A 20,739-nucleotide genomic window follows, 5' to 3' on the forward strand; every position below is an offset into this window, starting at 1 on the left:
GTTTAGCAGCAAAGTATTTTAAGTTCAGTCTTTTAAAAACTGTACCAGTTGTGAAATATTTCTTTTGAAATATCTGAAATACAAAATTCTTTTGAATTGTGATATGTTTCTTTTGAAGACAAAATGTAGCATCGGAGAACCAGCTGTACCATCTACTATTGCTGAGGAGTTTACATACAACCCATTCATGAGAGTGAGGTAAGTGTGAGTACATGTACTTTTCGTATGTGTCTTAAGGAGACATCATGAGGGTAGTTCAAAGCTGAAAAAAAAAAAAGATCTTACATTCAAAGAGAGGGACTGAAGGAGTCTAACCATGAGGAAGTTTCATTTGTTTAAGCCATGTGAAGTTCAGAGAAGGAGCTCTCAGGATATGGCTCCATAAAGCTTTTTTGGTTCATCTGGGTCTGAAGTCTGGCCATTCTGTATTCTCTTGTTTGCTCTTTTCACTCCCAAAATGAAGTTTCTGCAGTATCCCTGAAAGCAGAGGAACATTTTTATATGTATGAAAAGAAAGGTAAAATCTCAGTGATTCTATCTGAAAAATGTGATGTGGCCACCTGTTTATCAATACAGTATCAAAGAATTAGCAAGATCTGTGCAGCCAAAAAAGCTTTGGCAGTGTTTCTTAAAGTTGGAGAAATTTTTTTTTCTTGGTGCCTTTGTGAACTTGTAGAACCCTTCTGTATTTTGTAGTAGCCTCTCCCTGAATATTTAATTCCCTAAGGAGGCTGAGGTGTGCATACACACACACACACACACACACACACACACACTCTCTCTCTCTCTCTCTCTCTCTCTCTCTTTCTCTCTTTTCCCATTTCTCTTCCACAAACACCTGGGAATTGGGTCCACCACCAGTAGGCCTTTAATACTATACAGTGCTTGAGAAGTGATCAGACCTGGGGCTCATTTCCCACTCTTTCTCCCTCACTTGACAAAATTGCTAGGTGGGATGGAGGCCTCGAGCAACTTCTGGGAATGGAAGGTGATGACAGGAATGTGTTGTACTTTAGGTTCTTGTAACATTGCTTATGGAAAAAAATGGATGATGAAAACTCCCAACCTCAGACCCCCATCATGGAAGAGTAAAGAAATCAACTTTCAGGTGTTTGAAATTTAGTCGAAAAACATGCTACTGAAATAATATCTTCATTTACTTGTGTTTGGAACATTGACATAAGAATTGGCAAGGTTACTAGACTGACCAAAATTGAATTGGCCCCGTTTATCCTTCTCACTTTCCTCTATTTCACAATAAAGAAAGCAAAAGTGACCACTGAATAATATGATTTCATCTTCAAGAATATCAGCAAATTCCAAGTGGAATGTTTTTCTTCATCTGTACCTCCTTTGTCAGCCTGGTTGGAGAGAAAGTGCTCTAAGGGTAGAGAGCCTCCACCAGCCCACTCCTCCTCTGTGGCATCTGTGACTGCTTTCTGGCTCCTCTCCTTTGGGTTTGGGGTGGGGGCAGTACTGAACGTAGTAAGCCAGCGTGCCCATTGTTCATATACTGCACTCTATCTGTCTGTCTTTGGTCCTGGCAGGGAGAAGACCGTACAGCAGCATGCTGGCGAGACTGACCCTGTGACCACCATGAGGGCCATCCGAAAGGAGAAGGATAATTTCAAAGTGCCCAAAGACTGAAGTTCCCCGCAGGAATGATCACAGTGCAAATTTCTCTTGCTAGTCCTTTTTACAGTAATTTGGGTATTCTGATGTTGTAGGTAATTAATTTCTGTTATTGTGGGGAAATCATTCTTGTTTGTGGTTTGTGTTTTATTTTTAAATTGTCTTTAAAAGCCCTTTGTTTCTTTTGCCAAACATTCTGTGGCATATTTGTAAGATAAAAAATTTAAAGAATATTTATTCATATAATTTTTGCTTTCAGATTCTGTAAATGATCAGTTCTGATTCTGAAGGCATGCTTTCCTTAAGAGCTTAAGGGGAGAGGAGGTACTATGATGTGGTCAATGCTTTGCTTTCGTGAAATACCCTCACCCTGGAAACTGACCCCAACGAGAGGCCCCAGGCTTTGTCTGCAGCCCAGCTAGCTTTTTGAGCTCTTTTCAACTCCTAAGTTCATATTTGCTCTGAACAAGTTCGGCCAAACCCCAGGGAGACACTTGGGCTTGGTTCCACAGGGAGGGAGAAGAAGGTCTGGTCGGTATTACACTTTGGACCCTTTTCCTTCATTGCTCCTCTACAAAAGAGGTCTTTCTTGTTGCTTCAAGGTGACCTAGCATTTAAAATGGGTTCTTCATTCCCAGTTCTTTACTTAGACTCCTCTCTATCCTCAAGATAACTTCTAAGGCCAGAGGCTAGTGTTTGGAGTTAATATTTTGGAGAATTTTATGCCATTATTTTCCATGGCTCTTATGAGTAGTAACATAAAATTGTTGAGATCATGTCCTCTGTGAAGTTGGCATCCCATCCCAACCTGAATGAGACTTGGAGGGGGTGAAAAAGAACCTTCGAGAGAGTTACCTTGGTTTGAGAGATTTAAAGATTCAGAAGCTTGAAAACATCCTTAAACACGTAACGTTGCTGTATACAGGAATTCAATTTTCAGATATTAAAGACTTTTAACTCCACCAAAGCCAAGCAACCTAGACATATGCTTTATTGTTTGCTCTGTTTGTTCACTTGACTTGAATTGCATATTTAGGAAGGAGCCTCTGTCTCTAGGCAGATGCTTACAAGTGTCTTCTGTCTGTCCAAGATTGTGTTATCATTATTAAACATTAAGTGGCCTCACCTCTTGACATGTGATAGACTGAAGTCCCATGGCAACCTGGAAACCCTTTGATATATTAAGCCATTGTCTACTCTGAGTAGCAATGGGAACCATTTTGGAGATCACGTGACAAAGATTATACCATGACTGTCCCTCTATTGGACAGAAATATGTCTGGGAAGATGGGAAAGGGTTAACCGGCAGAATGGTAAGAAATGCTTTGGAAAAGAAGTTCCATCCTTATTCAGTCCATGTAACTCATGCTTGCTTCTTCATGGCTACAGTCACAGTAAAAACTGGTCTTCATAACCGGTTTCCTCCAATTGCCAAATAAGCAGTGTTTTGTGGTGTTTTTCCAGCTATGGTGATTCATCTTGTTGTTAGATGTGGTCAAAAATATGTTCACAGGTTTGCCTGGGAAGGTTTTATCAAAGGAAACTTGAAATTTATTTATGATAGAGATGTAGCCACCATATGCGATGGATGCCCAAAGAGTAAACCTTCTCCAACTTTGCTAAATGCATTTAGCCTTTAAAGTTCCAATGTCTCTTTCAATAACATTTGACCCAAAATGTTGGTATAGTGCGATTCCTTTTGGGCACCTTAATTCAGAGCATAGGTTTTGAGCTCAGTGATGGCAGGGGTTTCATTAACCTTTAAATTGTTTTCTGTGTTTCTAAGTGGGAGGGAAAAGGGTAGTTCAGGGCCCCTTCAAATACAGTATAATTATTAAGTAATAAGACTTAATTTCTATAAGTTACCATGGAAATTTGTCTTATTTCTTTATAGCCACACTGCATTTTCATTCACATAAACTGCGCATAGTTGAGCCCTGGGAGGCTGTCCTTTAGACTACACTGTTGCTGAGTGAGCTTTCCAGTAATGAAGAAACTAAAGCAGTGGAAACTTAAGAGTGGCTGTTTTGGGTAGCTTTTTTTTTTTTTTTTGGTGGTTAGTGGGTTGTGTTTTTGGTTTGTTTTTAATGAGAAAGTGAATGGGGGCCCAGGGAGTATTTTTTTCTCTTTGCCTCACCTGTAAGCCTGTTTCTGTCTGGTCCCTTTTTGTCTCATCATCCTCCAATAAAATTTGGCTACTAGATTGGTAATGACTGAACAGAGCAGATATGGGGGGCTTGCTTTGCTCCCCCTGCATAGGTGAGGAGGAAGAGGAAAGTGGAGGAAGACTGTGATCTGAAGCTGTAGAAAGGTTCCCAGAGAAGAAGTCAGGTCTAAATTGGGCATCTAGAATCACAGTGGAAACAGTTACAGTTGCTAAGTCTTACTTTTCAGATAAAGGGACTCTTCTCCCTTTTCTCACTTGCTGTCATCCCATGGGAGGGTCCTTGAATGTCACACAGCTTTGAGAAAATTCTACCCCATGTGAATCCTTGCCAGTCCCACCTTCTGATGTGCTTTAGTGCCCAGGATAGAATAGGAACATGATTAATTATAACTTGCTGCCCACCCATTCTACAGCAGGGCATTTCTGTCCTTGGCTAATCTCAATTGTGGCTACTGTTACCATTCAGTTGAAGTTAGGGTTTAACATCTCCAGAGAATGAATGGAATGCCACCAGACCCTGACCGAATAGTCTCAGACACATTCCCCAAGTGGGGATCAACCTGCAGGACTGCTTATGTCCTATTCAAAAAACAGACCAAGACTCCTGAGAAGCTGGGTCACTTCACATTGGGCTTTTCTGGAGGTACTGGGGGAGGGGGATGAGATGGTCCCCATTCTGTACCTGCCCACCGACTGACTGGCAAGGAGAAGAGGGCTGTTGGCACTCTACCAGCTCTCTCTCCAGCTCACAGACTGAGTTTCTAGTTACAAAGTTTCATTTCTGCATTTGAATTTGGGGGGGGGGGTTGAATCTTTTTTTTTTAATAAGTTTGGGTTTAATTTTGTGAAAAATAGGCAGCCATTGGCTTGCCCCTTTCATGCTATGCAAAGTGATGAAGCTGGTGTGTAAGCCCCATAGCAGCTGTGAATCAATGAGCTTGTGAGGGGTGTATATCCATTCTCCTGTGGGGAGGGAGAATTCCTGCTGCTCCCTATTGGAGGGGAAGATGAAACCTGTGTCTGTTCTGCACTTTGAGCTCCTCAAGGAGAAGCACTGTGGAGTATTATTCTTGTTTCTGAATGAATTTTATCTTCTGTGATAAGTGTTGAGTAGGCATAGCGTGTAATGGTTTCTCTAATAAATTCTTCACTGTTGAAAACAGAAGGCTGCTAGATTGCATCTGTTGATTTGCTGTCTAGAATTGGAAATGTTTATCATTTGTTTCCAAACTGACCCCTGCTGTCCTTGTGGAAATCTGAGAAAAGGGCCTTTTCAGCCTAAATGGTTTTCATGACCCCCCCCCCCCCCCCCAATCAGTCCTTACTCCTTTACTTGGTCAATTAGTAGACTCCTGCTTACTAACTGAAGGCCCCTGTAGGAACTGTGCTATCTCCCTACATCTTCCTGTAGTATGGAAATTACATGCCTTTAGCCAATAGACTTATGGACACATGCATGATGCCCTAAATTTACTCAGCTTCCTGAAGCTCCTTTCTATTTAAGGTAGAAAGTCTTCTACATGCTTCATTTAGCATTACAGATTGCTAGAGCTGGGGGAGACCTCAGGGATTATCCCGTGCAATACTTCATGACACTAAAGGGCTCAAAGACTTAGGTGTGAGATTGGTAACCCTTAAACCATCTAGTTCTGACCCTGGATAACAACATCATTCCAGACAAGCTACTAAAGTGTGTGGGAATTCAATTTCTCTTTATCTAAAATGCACACAATATTTTTACCCCAGAGCAAGAAGTTATCAGTAGAATTTTAATAATGTCATCTGCAAAAAAAAAAAAAAGCATTTAAGAATTCTAATATGCTTTCTCATCCACAGTTTAAATACTGTTGATAGTTCAAGAGTATGGCTTGTTGGATAATCCTGATATATTCCTGGCTTAGGTCCCCACATTTTGGGGCCCTAAATCAGGGTCCAAGGCACTGTGGACTCTTGGAGGCTCTGCTCTTTGAAGATCTCTCTCCAGCCTGTCCTTTGGCTTTCTCAGGCCTCAGTGAAACTGGCTATTTGGGTTTTACAAGCTCAGAACACTCCTGGTTACTGAGGTTACTGAGGCTGAGGCCCCTTGTGGGACCAGGCTACTTCCCTATATCCACCTCTCCTGTAGATATTACTTGCCTATAGGCAACAGATCCATAAGGAGGTGGATAATGCCCTGAAACCTCTGAAATCCATGAACATGTTTGTTTGTTTTTTAAAAGTAAAAAGCCTCTTCAACTCCTTTAGAATCAGAGAATCATAGATTATCGTTAGATAGGGGAGGAACTTCAGTGATCTTCCTACTTATTTTAGAGGGGAAAACTAAGGCCCAGAGAGAAAGTAACTTTCCAATGTCAAACAGTGAGTTAATGGCAGGATTGGGACTCCTGGAAGCTTCAATACCCCTCTCTAAGAACCCAAGTGTCCTGAGTCACAGTCAGATACTCTCTTTACCGCATCACATGTTGAGGTTCTTTGGGCTCTGTACCTAAGCTGCTGCCTTCCTAAAGACAGGCTTTCAGACAGGAGAACATGTCCCACATCTCTGCCAACAGCTTTCTCAAGGTTCATTGAAAAGATGGCAGGGTTTTACACCAGGAATGAAGGGCTGACTTAATATTAGGAAAACTATATACATTATTGACCATATAAATAATAAAAACAACATAAATCATATGATTATATCAATAAATATACAAAAAGCTATGCGAAGTGATGAAGCTGGTGTGTAAGCCCAATAGCAGCTGTGAATCAATGAGCCTGTGAGCATATGTCCAAGATATGACACCTATTCCCATGAAAAACACTAGAAAGCATAAGAATAAATGAAGCATTCCTTAAAATGATAAGTAGTACCTATCTAAAACCAACAGCCAGCATTATCTGTAATGGGGATAAGCTAGAGGCCTTTCCAGTAAGATCAAAGGTAAAGCAAAGATAGCCATAATCACCATTACCATTAAATACAGTACTAGAAATGCTAGCTGTAGTAATAAGAAAAAGAAACTGAAGGAATAAGGACAGGCAAAAAGCTAACAAAATTAACATTTTTTGCAGGTGACATGTTACCTAGAGAATCCTAGAGTTATCTAAAAAAAAGCTAACTGAAACAACAAACTTTAGCAAAGTTGCAGAATATAAAATAAACCCATTCAAATCATCAGCATTTCTGCTTATTACCAACAAAGTCCAGCAAGAAGAAATAGAAAGAGAAATTCCATTTAAAATAACTACAGATAGTATAAAACGCTCGGTACTTTACCTGCCAAGATACGGAAATTACATGAATACAATAAAACACTCTTCACACAAATAAAGACAGATATAAATAACTAGAAAAATATTAACTTCTTATGGGTAGGCCAAGCCAGCATAACAAAAATGACCTCACTAAACTAATTTACTTTTTCAATGCCATACCAATTAAACTATCAAAGGATTACTTTATAGAACTAGAAAAAATAATAACAATTCATCAGGAAGGAAAAAAAAAGGTCTGTAATATTAAGAGAATGAATGAAAAAAAGTGGGAAGCAAGGGGGCCTAGTAGTATCAGCTTTCAAACTATATTACAAAGTTGTAATCATCAAAACAATTTAGCATTGGGTAGGACAAAGAGAACTAGAGAAGGAAACCACTCCAGAATCTTCGTCAAGAAAACGCCATGGAGGGACAGCTAGGTGGAGCAATGGATAGAGCGCCTGCCCTAGAGTCAGGAGGACCTGAGTTTAAATCTGACCTCAGACATGTAACACTAGCTATGTGACCTTGGGCAAGTCACTTAACCCCAATTGCCTAAAACAAACAAACAAAAACTAATAGGAAGATAAAAATTAAGTGTACAAAGAAAACTCCGTAGACAGTATGGTCCATGGGATCACAAACAGTCAGACATAACTGAATAACTGAACAACAACAAAAGGAAAAGAGAGACTGATCAGTGGAAAAGATTAGGTACACAATATACAGAAGTAAATGAGCATGGTAGTTTTGTGTCTGATAAACCCAAAGATCCCAACTTTTGGGGCAAGAACTCAATATATTATAAAAATTATTGTGAAAACTGGAAAGTAGTAGGGCAGAAATTAGGTATAGAACAACATCGCATATGCCAACACAAACTCCAAATGGGTAAAAGGACTTAAGACATAAAGGGTGAGATCATGAATTAGAGGAAGAAGTGAAAGGAGTTTACCTGCCATATATATATACATATATGTATGTATGTATGTATATAGGGAACTGATTCAAATTTATAAGAATAAGAGCCATTCTCCAATTGATAAATAGTCAAAAGAATATGAGGAAATCCAAGCTATCAATAACTACATTAAAAACTGTTGCTGTTGTTCAGTTATGTCTGACTCTTTGTGATCCTGTATGGGGTTTTCTTGGCAAAGAAACTGGAGTAGTTTGCCATTTCTCCCGTGTATTAGGCAAACAGAGGTAAAGTGACTTGCCCAGGGTCACACAGCTAGTGAGTGTCTGAAGCTGGATTTGAACTCACATCTTCCTGAACGCCAGGCCCAGCACTCTATCCATTGAACTGCCTAGCTGCCAAGTCTCACAATTGTTCATCAGCAGGGTCCTACTCTTTGTGACCCAGTGGCAGCACTTCAGCGTTTTGCTGGCTAGAAGAGCTTGACACCTCCGATTTTAAATCAACTCAGTTCATTTACTTAATGAATATAACATTAAGACTGGCCTTTTCTTCCTAGTAGCAGAAATTAGCGGGGTTTAACAGATACTGGAGTGGTTTGCCATTTTTTTCTCCAGCTCATTTTACAGATGGGAAAACTGAGGCAAACAGGGTCAAGTGATTTGCCTAGGGTCACACAGCTAGGAAGTGTTTGACACCAGATTTGAACTCAGGAAGAATAGTCTTCCTGACTCCAGGCCTAGTACTCTATCCACTGCACCTTGAAGGTGTCCCATATTAAAAATATTTTAAATGCTCTACATTAAAAAAACAACAACTCAAAAACATTTACTAAATGTCTACTATGAGCCCAGGCACTGTGTACTTTACAAATATTATCTCATTTGATCCTCACAACAATCTTGGGAGGTAGGTGTTATTATCCTCATAGTGCAGCTGAGAAACTGAGGCAGACAGAGGTTAAGTGACTTGTCTTGGGTCACACAGCTATTAAGTATGTAAGGCCAGATCTGAATTCAGGTCTTCCCGACTCCAGGCCCAGTGCTATCCATGGCACCACCTAACTAATAATTAGAGAAATACAAATTAAAACAGCTCTGAGGTACCACTTTGCACCCATCAGATTGACCAAGATGACAAAAAAGGAAAATGACATGCAGGAGGGGCTATGGGAAAATAGGTACATTAATGCATTCTTTTTTTTTTTTTCCTGGGTAAGGCAATTGGGGTTAATGACTTGCCCAGAGTCACACAGCTAGTGAGTGTTATGTGTCTGAGGCCAGATTTGAACTCAGGACCTCCTGACTCCAGGGCCAGTGCTCTATCTACTATTCCACCTAGCTGCCCCACATTAATGCATTCTTGATGCAACTGTGAATGGTCCAGCTACTCCAGAAAGCAATTTGGAATTACGTCCAAAAAGTTATTAAACTTTGCATACTCTTTGACTCATCAATACTGCTAGTGGGTTCTATCTCCAAAGAGATCAAAAAAGAGAAAAAGAACCCATATGGTACAAAATGTGTACAAAAATATTGTACAAAAATGTACATAAATGTACAAAAATGTGTATGTGCAAAAATATTTATAGCAGCTTGTTTTGTGGTAAAGAATTTGAAACTGAGAGGGTGCCATCAATTGTCTGAACAAGTTATGGAGAAGAATGTCATGGAATACTATTGCATTGTAAAATATAATGAAGGGGATGGTTTCAGAGAAATCTGGGAAGACTGTATGAATTGATGCAAAGGGAAGTGATAGGCACCAGGAGAACAATTTACATAATAACAATATTGTAAAGACAAAGAACTTAGGCTTTGGAACTCTGGTCAACATCATGGCCAACCACAATTCCAGAAGACTCATGATGAATGAGACATACTATCATTCTCTAGATAGTGAGGTCATTGTCTCAGAGTGCAAATTGAGGCTTATACACATACAAGTGCATACCAAGCTCCTTTCTGCCCTCTCTCCCCACCTCCTCAAAAAAAAAAATTGGTGGATTTTTCTCTACTCTCATGCCAAACACTCAACCCAGAGGTGACAAATGGCCTGGTCTAACGACAATGTCCTGAAAAGCAAGTGATAAGGGCTCCTTAGGAATAGGGATCCCAACCCAGAAAGAAGTTGAAGGAGTCCTAAGGAAAAGAAGAGAAGGCTTTGTCCTCCTCTGATGGGGCTAATGAACTACGAGTATTCTAGGACTGACCAAGGGCCTAGAAAGAAAATTTGGGGTTTCCTTTGTTGATTGAACTATGGGGCCAGGCTTCTGTGTCCCCTGAGATGCTGATTTCTCTGCCTGATCAGGCCTTTAAGCCATTCAGGAAAGGTCAGTGGTTGAAGAACTTTCTCGAGCAGAGTTTCTGAATCCTCAGAAGTCCCTAGTTCCAGTATTCCTGGCCCCAGAATCCCTGCTGAATCTGCACTTTCTACTGTGTAAACTTGTCCTCAGGCCCTTCTGGGCGTGGACTTTCTCCCTGTGGATCTATAATTTCTCAGAATGGAAGCTGAGAAATGATCTGGAAAAGAATCAAAGCTCAATAAAGGGAAAAGAGATAAAGTTGATTGCCACTGAGCAATGTGTAGGTGGGAGAGCAGGGGACAAGGCCTGGCTGGGGATCTGGGTGCGGGTTGCCAAAGAGACTGAGAGATAGTTCTGTGAAGATCGAAGCCTCAAGTCTTAGGGAGAGTGAAATAATGGGAGACAGGAGGCCTTCCCAGATCTGCAGGGTCTTTCCCTGTCTTCCTAAGCTCAAGGTGACTGATTGATGGCAAGAGGAAGGACAAAGCAGCATTGGGGGTGAATGGGGAAGAGATGGACAGGATCTGGGAGGCCAACAGAGTTAGGCTGTGTCCTCTTCCTGGAAACCAGGCTACGTTCTCCACCTGGCTTGGATAGGTTTAATGGAGAAAGCTCCTAGACCTAAAGGGGAATCAGCAGCCAGCACCCTCAGCTCTAAATGGCCTTGTTGAACTGACCAAAGCCCCTGGACCCTCCCAGAGGTTTACACTATGGGTCCCAGCCCCAGCCTTAGTGAAGTAAAAAAGCCAAGCCAGGGAGTATAGATCCCCACTCTCATTGTCTGTTTGCTAAACCCATTACATTCGCACAGCCTTATTCCTTCAGTTTTACACACGCGCGCGCGCACACACACACACACACACACACACACACACACCCTGTTTGCAATCTTCTATATTAACTGCACAAAGAGGTTCCAAAAATCTTGGGGTCCCCTGGAGTTATGAAGATCCCCAACCACTTATCAATGCACCTCCCAGATCATGGCCCTATCTTCCCCTTGTCCCTTCAGCATCCATAGTTCAAAAAAATGAGAGAACTCAGGTGTTCTTTTGCCACAAACACACCCATGGTTTTCCCAGACCCAAAGGTACTGACCAATTGGTATCTAACTTAGGATGTGAGACTGAGAACAGTGACTGATTCATTTTAAGCACAGGGGTACTGAGGTAGGAAGGGGGCATTGCTGAGTGCCAACAATGAGCTACCAAGCAGGTCAGAACTGACCCAGGCCATAAGAGAGCAGGAAAGTGGAGTAGGTGTCCTTAGGGGCAGGTGGGAAGGGGCAGGGCCTAAAGTTAAAATGAGCATGGTCAGAAGCTTGGGAAGAGTGATGATTCTCATGAGGAAGGGGAAACCAGGAGCTCAACGGACTAGGGTGAGGAGTTGTTCTAGCCCAGGGTCAGTAATGGGTAAAGATCACAAATTAACAAGAGGCATCAGTCTGGAACAAAAGGGAAAGAGCCCTGATCTGAGTCAGCAGACAATGTCTAATGTCTAATCTTATCTAATGTTTCTGCCTTTCTATATAACAGGGAAAACCACATTTATACAATATATCTCAAAGAGCTGTTGGGAGGCACAAATGAGGTAATAATGTTAATAACAAGAATTCTAGCATTTACATAATGGTTATTGTGATCCAGGCACTGAGCTAAGAGCTATCCAATTATCTCATTTGCTCCTTACAATAACCCTGGGAGGTAGTGCTATTATTATCCCCATTTTACAGATGAGGAAATTGAGGCAAACAAGTTAAGTGCCTTGCTCAGAGTCACATAGCTATTAAATGTCTGAGGCCTGATTTGAATTTAGATCTTCCTGACTCCAAATCTTCTGATACTCTACCACATACACTAAGACTTTTGGGACACCCTGCATGTAAAGCTCTATGCAAATATAAGGTTTCTAAAATTTGTTATCATAATAACTTGTACAGCAGTTTGGAGGAGCTAGGAGAGAACTGGTTTTGAAGTCAGGAAGATCTGCATAGGACATTATATTAGATGTATGGCCTTGGACAAGTCATTTAACCTCAAGGCTTCCAGGCATTTCTTTAATCAATCAATAAACATGATTCAGCACCTACTATGTGGGCACTGTGCTAAGCACTGGGAATACAAAAAGAGGCAAAAGTCCTTCTTCTCCAGGTGCTCAGCTGCCTATCGGTAGTGGCAGAGGGGTTTCCTCACAGGGAATTCCTTGCACGGATTGGAACAGGGGCCAGCATGAATGTCAGGGGCCACCAGCACGGCAGAGACTAGAGGCAAGGGATAGGCGGTCATGTGTCTCCTAGGATCCAGGGCCCTGCCATAACGTGCTCTGCTCTCCCTTCTCCCTCTGAGTGAGTCCTAGCATGTGGAGAGCTGGGCCAGAGGCCTAGCAGGCAAGGCCTGAAAAGGACTTTGTGAGACAGACAGGAGCACAGATTACACTGATACAATGATTACTACGGAGAGCTGACGTGTGGAGAACTTCTTGAAGCTTGTGAAACGCTTTATGTTTCATATTATCTCATTAGAATCTCACAACGCCCTGGTGAGGTACATACTACAGTATTATCCCCATTTTACAGATGAGAAAACTGAAGCTCAAAAAAGTTAAAGGATTTGCTCAGGGTTAACACACACAAGATTGAGAGTCAGGATTCAAACCCAGGTCTCTGTATTATTTTCATTCTCTTCCTCCACTCACTCCTCTCCCCAGTCTCTTCCTCCCATAATAGAAACAGCAGCGGTTGTTGCTCTGGCCTACCCTAGTGTTCACAAATGTCTCCTGAGCTTAAGGACAGGCTAAGGACCCTTCAACAGGCCAGGATTCCTAGATCTGCTGATCTTGCGGCTGCTCCAATGGGGGCTTAAGAATTCCTGGAGATGTGGGACATCCCCTGGCCATGGAAGAGGTCAGACCCCTCTGCCCAGAGGCTTTTTTCCCAAGGTCCTTGTTTTATGCTTGGGCAGGCAGGGGGAGCTGAGAAGACTGTAGACCCAGAAGAGGGCCAACACTTGTGACTTCTAGAGTGTGACTCACCCCAAGGTCAGTGCACCTGAGGTGACTTAGGAAATGATCTTCTGCTTGATTTGCTAATGGGAAAGAATAATCACCTCGTTTGCCTACCCCTATGACAGCTCAGAACCCCCAATGTAAGAGAACAGCCACTGGGGAAAACAAACACGGGTTAGTGAATAACCCTGCCAGGCTTTCCTAGAAGAGGGGGCTGCCTGTGGCACCTGGACAGTCACTGTGCTTAGCTCAATTCATCCCAGCCAGGAGGGGAGGAGACTGAGGCCCTGGGGCTACAGTGAGGTCACCCAAAGAGGCAGGGGCCGTGCCTGAGAAAAGGGCGCTGTTAGCCAGACAGCTCCCTTCTCTCACCTCCCCCAGGGATTCTAGAAAGCCAAGACAGCTGACACCAACAGAACTCTTCGAGAACTTCAGTCTGAGGGCAGGTTGTTCATCGATCCAGACCAGAAAGCCAGACTCATGGTGAAACATGGTGGCAGCTTCTTGACCCCTGGCATAGCCTGCCTATTCAGAGTTGGGAGGAGGGACCTCTGAGAGAGCTGAGCAATCCCTATTTTCCCCAGTTGCCCCCCAATTCCCTTGAAGGGCCATTTTTCCAAGGCCCAGCATCTCCTCTGATCCAACCTGAGGGCTGAAATCTAGCTGCCTCTGAGCACAGGCTATACTTGAGTTTCTCGGGGTTTGGAGTGTGGGATCCTTGGGAGTTTGTGTTAACAAAGGGAGAGGGGTAACTTTCCAAGTGGGCAACCTTCTACTTCCTGGCAGACTAGCTCAAGAGAGCTGGACTCTTCTTGGGAGCCCACAAAGCTAGCTTCTCAACCTGGGCCCCCCACACCTGCCAGGTATCTGCACGAGCCTCACGGGGGCAGGGCAGCTCATTTAATCCTTTCACGGTCCACAACCTAGAAGCCCCCCACCCCACCCCCCCAGCTCTGTTGAGCTCTGGGCATCTGTTTTCAGTTAGAGATGCTGCTCCAAGCACCTCTGACTCAGCGGGAAAGAATTAGGGATGAGAGAAGGCACTTGGAGCAGCCCCTCTCATAGGTGCCCCACACCCGCCCAGACACACAGCCTCCCTCCAGTCCAAACTGGCACCTGGAGGGTTAAAGGAACCTGGGCCAAGCTGGGCTGTGCTGGCTGGGTGTCAGGGTGGTTGCTGCACTACTAGCAGTGGGGAAATCCAGAGAACGGGAGCAGCGCTGCTATACGGGACTCTCCTGACTGCCTAGCCTGGCTTCCACTAGGATGACCCAAAGGAAAGGTAAGGTGGGGGGTTCAAAGAACCCCATGCCCTGGATACTGAGCAGACCTAACTAACTTCTATGGGAACCTCCTGCAGAGAGAAACACCTTCCCCACCCCCCACCCCCCAAACTTCTTTCTACTCTGAAATCAGAAGCATAGGTTGGGTGTCCAGGTTTTCTTCCCTTCCTGGGGAACAAGGGCTCCTTGTATCCAACTCCATCTTTCCAGGGACCCCACACCCTGAACAGTCTGTTCAGGAGCCTGGGTGCAGCCTCCAGTCAGGGGTAGCTGTATTCATATTCCTGGGGTGGGGATAGATGCTAGTATTCGGCAATAGACCCCTCCAGAGCAATGGTGGAGGCAAAAAGAGAAGGATAAGAATACTCCCAGGTGGTCAGGGTCAGCCCCTCAGCTGGAGTGGTGGCAGTGTGTGTGAGATCAGGAATGTGGCTTGGTGGGGGGGGGCCCAGGAAACGTAGTAGTGCCTGGTATGAAGGGCCCCTGGAGGGTCTCTGTGCTGCTGCCTGGGCTCTCCCCTCCCCCCCACCTCAGGCACACACATGGTCTTAAAGGAGCAGAAGTGAGTTAGAAGCAGTAGGGCCTTATCCCAAAGCAGAGAGCAGGCTTAGGTCTTTGACGACATCTCAAGAGGATTAAATTCCTATTCAGAGAAAATTAGAGGTTTCCTTCTCCCTGTCAATCAGCCCCTTGAGATGTTCCCTCACCCCTTTGGCCATAATGCTTTGAGGAGGTCCCTTTCCCTGCTACTTTGACCCCTCAGTTGGAACAAGAGCAGGCTAAGGGAGGGGACAGGAACTCCCCTAACCCCAAGCAGCAATAGTGGACACACTCAGAGGATGACTGAGCCACACCTGTCTCTACTCAGACAATCAAGGGTTCCCAAAGGGGGCACCAGTCCTCCTTGGCTAGCCTTCCTTTAGCTGTGCTGGGAGCTGGTGCTGACACTCACCCACCTCTGGAAACCCAGAGTCCCTTGGACACACATTTTCACAACCAGTCTCTCTTGTCTCAGGGGATATGGACCCCTTCTAGTTTACAACAGAAATAGCACTGGACTCTGAGGTAAGAGAGCAAGGTTCAAATCCTGGTTCTGATACTTAGCTGGGTGAATATGGACAAATCACTGAACCTCAGTTTCCCCATCTAAAATAATGGATGAGAATATTTGCACACCTTCCAGGGCTACTGTGAGGAAAAGGGCTTATGTAAATTTTAACGCCCTCTATGAATGTGTTGTTATGGTCAATGAAAGTCCTCAGAACTACCGTGCCTTCATCACATTACCTGATGAAATGATTCCATTGCCAGACCCTATTGCCCCTAAAGCACCTGGTTCTTCGTATGGTCCCGGCCAAAGTTTTTAGGGGTCCGAGGGCATCCGAAAATCCCTTGTGATTGGAACAAATTCGAAGCCCATACAGACAACTCCCTTTGGTGTAGTGGAAAGGGAGTTGGATTTTAAATCAGATCAGGGTTCAAATTCCAGTCTTGCTACTTGCTTCCTCTTCAATATGGCCTCTTTGATATGTCTGTGATAAATCTGTCCAGCAACTGCTTGAGTTTGGACAGGTTCCTTCCCCTCGATGGACCTCAGTTTCCTCCTTTGTAAAATGAGTATTAGAATAGACCAGGGGTGGGCAACCTCTGGCATCAAGGCCACGTGTGACCTTGATGCCGGAGGTTGCCCAGTTCTGGACTAGATGGTCTCTAAAGTCCATTCCGGTTGTAAATTCTATAACCGTGTAGATTCAATTACCGTTTATTAAGCACTATGTGCGAGGCACACAGAGAGGAAAATAATTTAAGATTTGGTCCCTTCCCTTCTTGACTTCACCAGGGACGGAAATGGAGAGCGAGATCCTGGGCACAAAAACGCCTCCGCGGCAGGGGAGCAAGCTTTGTAGTCTAATGTGGAGGAGTTAAAATATGTAATAGTACAATGTCCCTTTCTACCTTCCACTGCTGAATGCAGCATCCAAACTGCAGCACCTCTCCGTACCTCCCTTCTTGCTCTCTCCACCCTCTCCTATCCTGAGCCTTTATCAAGGCTCGGCTCCAAGTGTCAGGGGCTCAGGTTAAAGAGTGGAAAGTCATATTCTGGTTGGAGAGTCATATCCATAGAACTCCTCAGTTCACATATCCTGAAACTCAGAACCTGAGCCTTCTTGGGTCCAGTGTCCCACAAGTGTTGCAGAGGGAACAGAACCGTGGTTTGAGGAATGAGGATGGGGGTTGGGTACTCCAACAGGGCTACTATAAAACCACCCTACAGAAAGATGAGGTGGGAGTAGGGGCGGAATGAGGAGCTGATTGTGATACACATAGCAGGGCAGGTGGCTCTGAGGTGGGATTTGGCTCTGGAGTAGAACTCATGCACAGAAGGACAAATCCATGCTCATCAAAACAAGACACATTCAGAATGTGTGTGACAATGGATGAGTCACCTTCTATGAGCTCGTTTTTCCCCCAGTAAAATGATAGGAGGGGAAGGTATAAGGAATGCACTCATAAGGGAAAGGTTTCAGGGATTAGTGCCACAGAAGAACCAGAAACATTTTAGGGATTTTAATAGATCCAACCCTTTCATTTTAGAGGTTTTGGGAAACGGAGGCCCAAGAAGAACCTGTCCATCAGAAGTCACACTGAGTGGCAGAGGTGGGAAGGGGCTGATTCCCCTAGAGCCACGCTTCCTTCTACAGAGAAGATGACTGTTTTACCATTTATTTATTTGAATAGGGGAATGAGTGCTTTATCGGCCCTGGTGCCACACCTAACTCAGGCTTTGTTCTTCACCTGTAGGAGCCATTCCCCTGGCAGTGCGGCTGCTGCTGCTCCCATGGGTGATGGTGTGCCCTGCAGCCAGGTGCTCTTTGAGCCCGGAGGGAGCAGAGCCCAGTGATCCTGAACTCCTAAAATGCCCTGGTGTTTGTGCCTGTAGCTATGATGACTACAGTGAAGAGCTCAACGTATACTGTAGCTCCAGAAACCTCACTCAGCTCCCCAATGTCCTGCCTGGCACCACCAAGGCTCTGTGGCTGGATGGCAACAACTTCACCACTCTCCCCACAGGCGCCTTCAAAAACCTCTCCGGCCTGGATTTTCTCAACCTGCAGAGCAGCCAGGTGGGCAGCCTGGAGCCGCATGCTTTCCATGGACTCAGGGCCCTGTATCACCTACACCTGGAACGAAACCGACTGAAATATCTTGCCCCCAACACCTTCCTGCACACCCAAAACCTGGTCTCCCTGAGCCTCAACAACAATTACTTCAGCAAGGTGGAAGAGGGCCTCTTTGCTGGGCTCTCCAACCTCTGGGACCTGAATCTCGGCTGGAACTCACTGGTGGTTCTCCCAGACACACTGTTCCATGACCTGCCCAACCTCCGAGAGCTCATCCTGGCTGGTAACAAGCTGGCTTACTTGCAGCCCCAGCTCTTCTGCAGCCTCACTGAGCTCCGAGAGCTGGACTTGAGTGGAAATGCTCTTCGGAGCATCAAGGCCAATGTCTTCATCAAGCTGCAGAAGCTGCAGAAGCTCTACCTGAGCCACAATCTCATCAGCACCATTGCACCCCGTGCTTTTCTAGGCCTCAGGTCCTTGCGCTGGCTGGACCTGTCTCACAACCGCATCAGCGTCCTCTTTGAGGAGACCTTCCTGGGCCTCCTCAGTCTGCACGTCCTGCGCCTCTCCAACAATGCCATCACCAGCCTCCGGCCCAGGACCTTCAAAGACCTGCAAATCCTGGAGGAGCTGCAGCTCGGGCACAACAAGATCAGGAGCCTTGGGGAGAGGACATTTGAGGGTCTGGGCCAGCTGGAAGTCCTCACCCTTAACCACAATCAGATCCAGGACATCAAGGTTGGGGCATTCCCTGGCCTCTTCAATGTGGCTGTGATGAACTTGTCCAGCAACTGCATCAAAAGCCTCCCTGAGCAGGTCTTCAAAGGGCTCAGTAAACTGCACAGCCTTCACCTGGAGAGCAGCTGCCTTAACAGGGTCCAGCGGCATACCTTCTCTGGCCTTCCTGGTTTACGGAGACTCTTCTTGAAGCATAACAGCATCTCCGAGATCGAGGACCAGAGCCTGATGGAACTGAATGAACTCTTGGAGTTGGACCTCACGTCCAATATGCTGATGCTCCTCTCCAGCCAGCTCTTCCAGGGTCTCAAGAACCTGGAGTACCTGCTTCTTTCCCACAACCGGCTAACGGATCTCTCCCCAGACACCTTCAGCTCCCTCCAGCATTTGTTCTGGCTTGATCTTTCCCACAACCACATAGAAACCATAACCGACGGCCTGTTTGCACCTTTGGGGAACCTCAGGTATCTCAGCCTCAAGAACAACTCTCTGAGGGCCTTCTCTACCCAGCTCCCAGCCCTGGAGCAGCTGTGGCTGGAAGGAAACAAGTGGAACTGTAGCTGTTCCCTAAAGGGGCTGAGGGATTTCTCCCTGCAGGAGCCCAGCGTGGTACCCCGCTTTGTCCAAGCCATTCAAGAGAGGGATGACTGCCAGGCTCCTGTGTATACCTACAATAACCTCACCTGTCAGAGTCCCCCAGAAGTGGCTGGCCTTGACCTGCGTGACATTGGAGAAGACCACTTTGCTCACTGTTAACCCCATACCCAACTTCCCCTGAGTGGAAGCAAGAGTGTGCGATGTCCCGTACTGTACCAGCCAAGGAAAAATGATGAGCCAGTCTCCTAGTGTTCAAGCAAATGGTGTCTGAACACTTCCGAGAGCTGTGTGGTGCTCCTCAGGCCTCCTTGTGAGACCAGAGCAAAGGGATAACTTCATAGTTCAACTCCCTTTTTTTGCATACTTCCATAGCTGTTTCTCTCAACTCCAGTAGGGTGCCTTGGCCTTTGAGTGGCCAAGGTACAAACAAGTCCTTTGGACTTTGCCATTCAACTTGGTCTTCTGTGGGTCTGGAACAGATGGTCACTGGCCCAGTCCCCAAAAGGTCTGTGACCAGAGAGAACAGCAAATCACAATGGGGAAAGAGGGTGGATAAAGCACTTTCTACTCCTATCTGATAAGATGCTCATTATCAATTAAAAGCAATTTCACAAAAAAGCATAACATGCTATAATCCTCGAATCAAATGGAGGGACAATGACAAAGAGTGAGTTAGCCCAGGTCAGAAAGAGCTGCTTCTCACTCATCTTGGTTGATCTTAGAATCCTCAAGTAGAATGGAACATAGAGGTCATCCAATTCCTCATACCTTCAGTTACCAAGCACCAATCAATGCCCCTTATTTTTCTAAAATCTTCTCTAGTATTTATATACTCTGATACCAACCTCTGGGTCCTGACATTCAGACTGGTGTTTCTCACATCTCACCTTCTTTCTGTTGCTGTTTCAAATCTATTTCCTTTGTGTTGTTCTTTTAAAGGCAGTAGGTCAAAACCAGTCAACATTCTTCTGCTGGGATTCCTCCATACACTTGAAGAATGGTAGTGAATCACTCAAGCTTCCTTTTCTACGCGCTGTCTTCACTTTATATGCTCCACTTTCTAATGCCTTAATATCTAGCAAAACCTTTTAAACAATTTGATTAACTTTTCAAAACAGTCCACACTCCTCAGGTTATAGGGCACAGAACTACACATGGTTCCTAAGAAAAGAGCCTATGAGGGGCTCAGACAGCTCACACTATTTTCTTAACCAAGCTCAATGGGTTTGAGAATTTGCCAAATCTCCTGTCTGCTAAACAGAAAAAATTGCTGTAAAGTTCAAATGGTCATTAGGGAAATTGAAGCTATTGCTGGAAAAATTGTGTTGGGAAGTCATGCAGATGGGGCTAGCTAAACAGATATATTCCTGAATATATCTGAATACGAACAGTGAACTGTGTGCTTCTCCAATCAGTATATTAATACACTTAAAGCTCTGATCTTAGGCACAGAAGTCCTAGCAGAATTTTCTTCTGAAAATCAATAATTAGGGGCTACTGGAATCTCAAACCTTCTCCCCAGCAGCATAAGAGGCAAGCTGGTTATGGCACAAAACTAAGGATACTGTGTTGTATGATCAAGTGAACATATAATAGATTATGCCAGACTGTTTTTCTTTTTGTGTCCCATTTCACATGCTTCCCTGACGCCCACTCTTCGCTCCATCCTTCAGTAATACTTCCTGTTCCAGTCCTAGAGGGATGACAGGAACCAGGAGCACATCCCATGTCCTCCC

The 20,739-nt window shown here is 44.7% G+C and overlaps 2 protein-coding genes across 5 annotated transcripts in view; both read left to right on the top strand.

Moving 5' to 3' along the window:
- Positions 1–4,961, top strand: part of HAGH (hydroxyacylglutathione hydrolase) — a 34,862-nt gene extending 29,901 nt beyond the window's left edge. For all 4 annotated transcript variants that reach the window (XM_027863182.1, XM_027863181.1, XM_027863183.1 and 1 more), the window contains exons 8-9: positions 119–198; positions 1,548–4,961. In XM_027863182.1, the coding sequence (XP_027718983.1) occupies positions 119–198; positions 1,548–1,647 (180 nt within the window). In that variant the 3' untranslated portion in view covers positions 1,648–4,961. The remainder of the gene's footprint in view (positions 1–118; positions 199–1,547) is intronic.
- A 9,496-nt stretch (positions 4,962–14,457) lies between these two features.
- IGFALS (insulin like growth factor binding protein acid labile subunit) lies at positions 14,458–19,585 on the top strand. The gene is made up of 2 exons (XM_027863179.1): positions 14,458–14,545; positions 17,349–19,585. Exons 1-2 carry the CDS (start codon positions 14,530–14,532, stop codon positions 19,160–19,162), a joined length of 1,830 nt encoding a protein of 609 aa, XP_027718980.1. The 5' UTR covers positions 14,458–14,529; the 3' UTR covers positions 19,163–19,585.
- Positions 19,586–20,739: the final 1,154 nt, after the last annotated feature.

Source organism: Vombatus ursinus, unplaced genomic scaffold (assembly GCF_900497805.2).
Source record: "Vombatus ursinus unplaced genomic scaffold, bare-nosed wombat genome assembly UNPS02014770.1, whole genome shotgun sequence".
Lineage (NCBI taxonomy): Eukaryota > Metazoa > Chordata > Mammalia > Diprotodontia > Vombatidae > Vombatus > Vombatus ursinus.